The 2325-nt window shown below is 36.0% G+C and overlaps 1 protein-coding gene across 1 annotated transcript; it reads left to right on the top strand.

The window, feature by feature from the left end:
• Nucleotides 1-22: 22 nt before the first annotated feature.
• On the top strand, nucleotides 23-2323 carry LOC107578267 (uncharacterized). Its single transcript, XM_016264238.1, has 5 exons — nucleotides 23-136; nucleotides 301-837; nucleotides 946-1071; nucleotides 1172-1294; nucleotides 2316-2323. Exons 2-5 carry the CDS (start codon nucleotides 387-389, stop codon nucleotides 2321-2323), a joined length of 708 nt encoding a protein of 235 aa, XP_016119724.1. The 5' UTR covers nucleotides 23-136; nucleotides 301-386.
• The last annotated feature ends 2 nt before the right edge of the window (nucleotides 2324-2325 follow it).

Raw genomic sequence — 2325 nt, forward strand, 5'->3', positions numbered from 1 at the left:
TTTTTTTTTTTTTTTTTTTCCAAGGCTCAAAAAGAGATTGAGTCCCTGGTTAACCAGGAGGACCACTTAGTAGAAAGAAGAGCGAGGCTGCAATTTAAGAGACAGCGTTACCTACAGACACTTTCACTATTGTGTGGTAAGGCAGTCCTTCAGACAGTGGAATAATTTTTTTCTTGCACAAGTTGTTATAACAAATCAGCAACTTCGTATTTGTGATGTATTCTTATATTAAATTATATAATGTTAATGCATGAACATCTGTGTTTTGCTAACAAACATTGTATCTGTTTTTGTCCACAGAGAAGAGTACAGAGTCCATCAGGCAGAAGCTTAATGAAATTATTGCTAAACAAAAATCCCTGGAAGCCCAGTCTAATGCAAAAGAGATGAAGTCCCAGCTGAACCAGGCAATGCCCAAATCTAAACCCAAACGTAAACTAGCTGATCTTGGAAGTAAACAGAAAGGTTTAGCATACCAGAACAAATTGAAAGATGTTCCCAAACCTACCTATTCTCCTTCCAAACCAATGGACTTGAGTATTAAAAAACAAAAAAGCCTGGAACAGACTGAAAGTGTTTCCAAATCCGCACCAGCCTCGCCTGCAAACCTCGATGCTAGCAAAAACTCTCTTAAAACTCAGGATAAAGAGAAAGGTAGCACGTCTAAACCTTCTCAGCCATCCTTTAACTCCAGTCCACAAAAGAAACCTGTCTCTGTCCCAAGTCCTGTAAAACATTCCCCAATACCACGTGAGAGAACGCGTCCAAACATTCTCTCCCGTGCTACATCCCAGATGATACAAGGATCTCCAGCCAACGAGCCTCTTTTTACTAATGGTTAGTCAGAGAAGAAAACATTTACCTACATGTGCCATGTTGACTTGACTTGGATGGAACTGGTTTTTGGATGTTCACACTTTTCGATGTCTCTTGTGTTTTGTTTAGTGTGTATACCTCAAGTATTCCCTCTGATGAATACCATGGTTCCATGCAACCAAATCATAACCATAAACAACCCACTTCAACCGATTGGCATCACCTCTGTAGGGACACAGCAATCATCCACACCAGGTTTGTCTCTGAACAGGTTAATGATGCTTTTAAAAATGTCATGGCTATAATAAGTGATATGATAAGCATTTTGTGTTCGTCTTTTCTTTTTTTTTACTAGGTGTTGCATCTGTGTCCATAGTTCCTGCAGTATCGCACTCGGTTGGAGTGAAAAATCCCCTTTCATTGTTGCAGTCTCAGTTTATTAAAATTACAAACAGTCCTGTTAATATTAACACACAAGGTGAGTTACCTTGGCTGGTATAGTCATATATTGATTGAATCAGATTATTTATTAAGTTGACTACATTTTTCAGTATGGAAGCCCGTTTCCGCAACTGAATAAAATTTTTTAAAGGTAATTGTGGCTTTTATCTCACAATTCGGACTTTTCTTTCTCAGAATTACATGATGTAAACTCGCAAGTGCACAAAAGTCAGAATTGTGTGATATAAACTTCCAGTTGCGAGTTACAAAGTCAGACCTGCGTGATATAAATTGCAAATCTGAGAAATAAAGTCACAATTCTGAGAAATAAAGTGAGAATTGTGAGATATAAACTCGCAATTATGACTTTTTTTCTTAGAATTGCAAGTTTAAATCTTGAAATTCTGACTTTATAACACACAATTGCGAGTTATAAAATCAGAATTGTGAGGGAAATTCGCAATTGTCAGAAAATAGTATTTTTTCCCCTCAGAATTGGACTTTATAACTTCTTGTTGCCATTTAAGAAAGTATTTTTATTTTATGTTTATTATTTGTTTGTGTTTTGTTTAGTTCATTTGTTAATTAAGAACGAAAATTGCAAACGTCATAAGGGCGTGGTAAATCGGACGGCAGTACGCTGGAGGAAAGGAAGTGGGTCAGACATATTTTTTTAACCACTTCGTACGTTTTTGTTTGTAGAATCCTTTTTTTGGAACAAGTTTCGTTTGGTATAATTTGTATCTTCATTTTAATATGTTTTTTGTTGGTCAATATAAATAAATAATTTTACAAATAAACAAGGAGGAATAAATGTTTCCTGGAATGAAGTGTGTTCAAGACAAAGCCCGCTACCATGCTTCCGCGGCCAAAACAGAACTTGCAATGTGAGTTTATATCTCACAGCTGTAAGAAAATAAGTCAGAATTGCGAGAGGTCAGAATTGAGATAAACTCAATTATGAGGTAAAATAATTTCTCAATTGCGAGATATCAACTTGCAATTCTGACTTTATTCTCGTAATAGAATTTATTTCTCGTTCTGACTTTATTTCTCAGAATTGTGACT

The sequence above is a fragment of the Sinocyclocheilus grahami genome, unplaced genomic scaffold (genome assembly GCF_001515645.1).
Source record: "Sinocyclocheilus grahami isolate Dianchi unplaced genomic scaffold, SAMN03320097.WGS_v1.1 scaffold9496.1, whole genome shotgun sequence".
NCBI lineage: Eukaryota > Metazoa > Chordata > Actinopteri > Cypriniformes > Cyprinidae > Sinocyclocheilus > Sinocyclocheilus grahami.

Excerpts from the sequence above, each read along its gene's own strand:
- LOC107578267 (XM_016264238.1), top strand. The coding sequence starts at position 387 with ATGAAGTCCCAGCTGAACCAGGCAATGCCCAAATCTAAACCCAAACGT. Across the intron at positions 838-945 it reads CGAGCCTCTTTTTACTAATG|TGTGTATACCTCAAGTATTC; the intron begins GTTAGTCAGAGA and ends TGTTTTGTTTAG. Across the intron at positions 1,072-1,171 it reads ACAGCAATCATCCACACCAG|GTGTTGCATCTGTGTCCATA; the intron begins GTTTGTCTCTGA and ends TTTTTTTACTAG.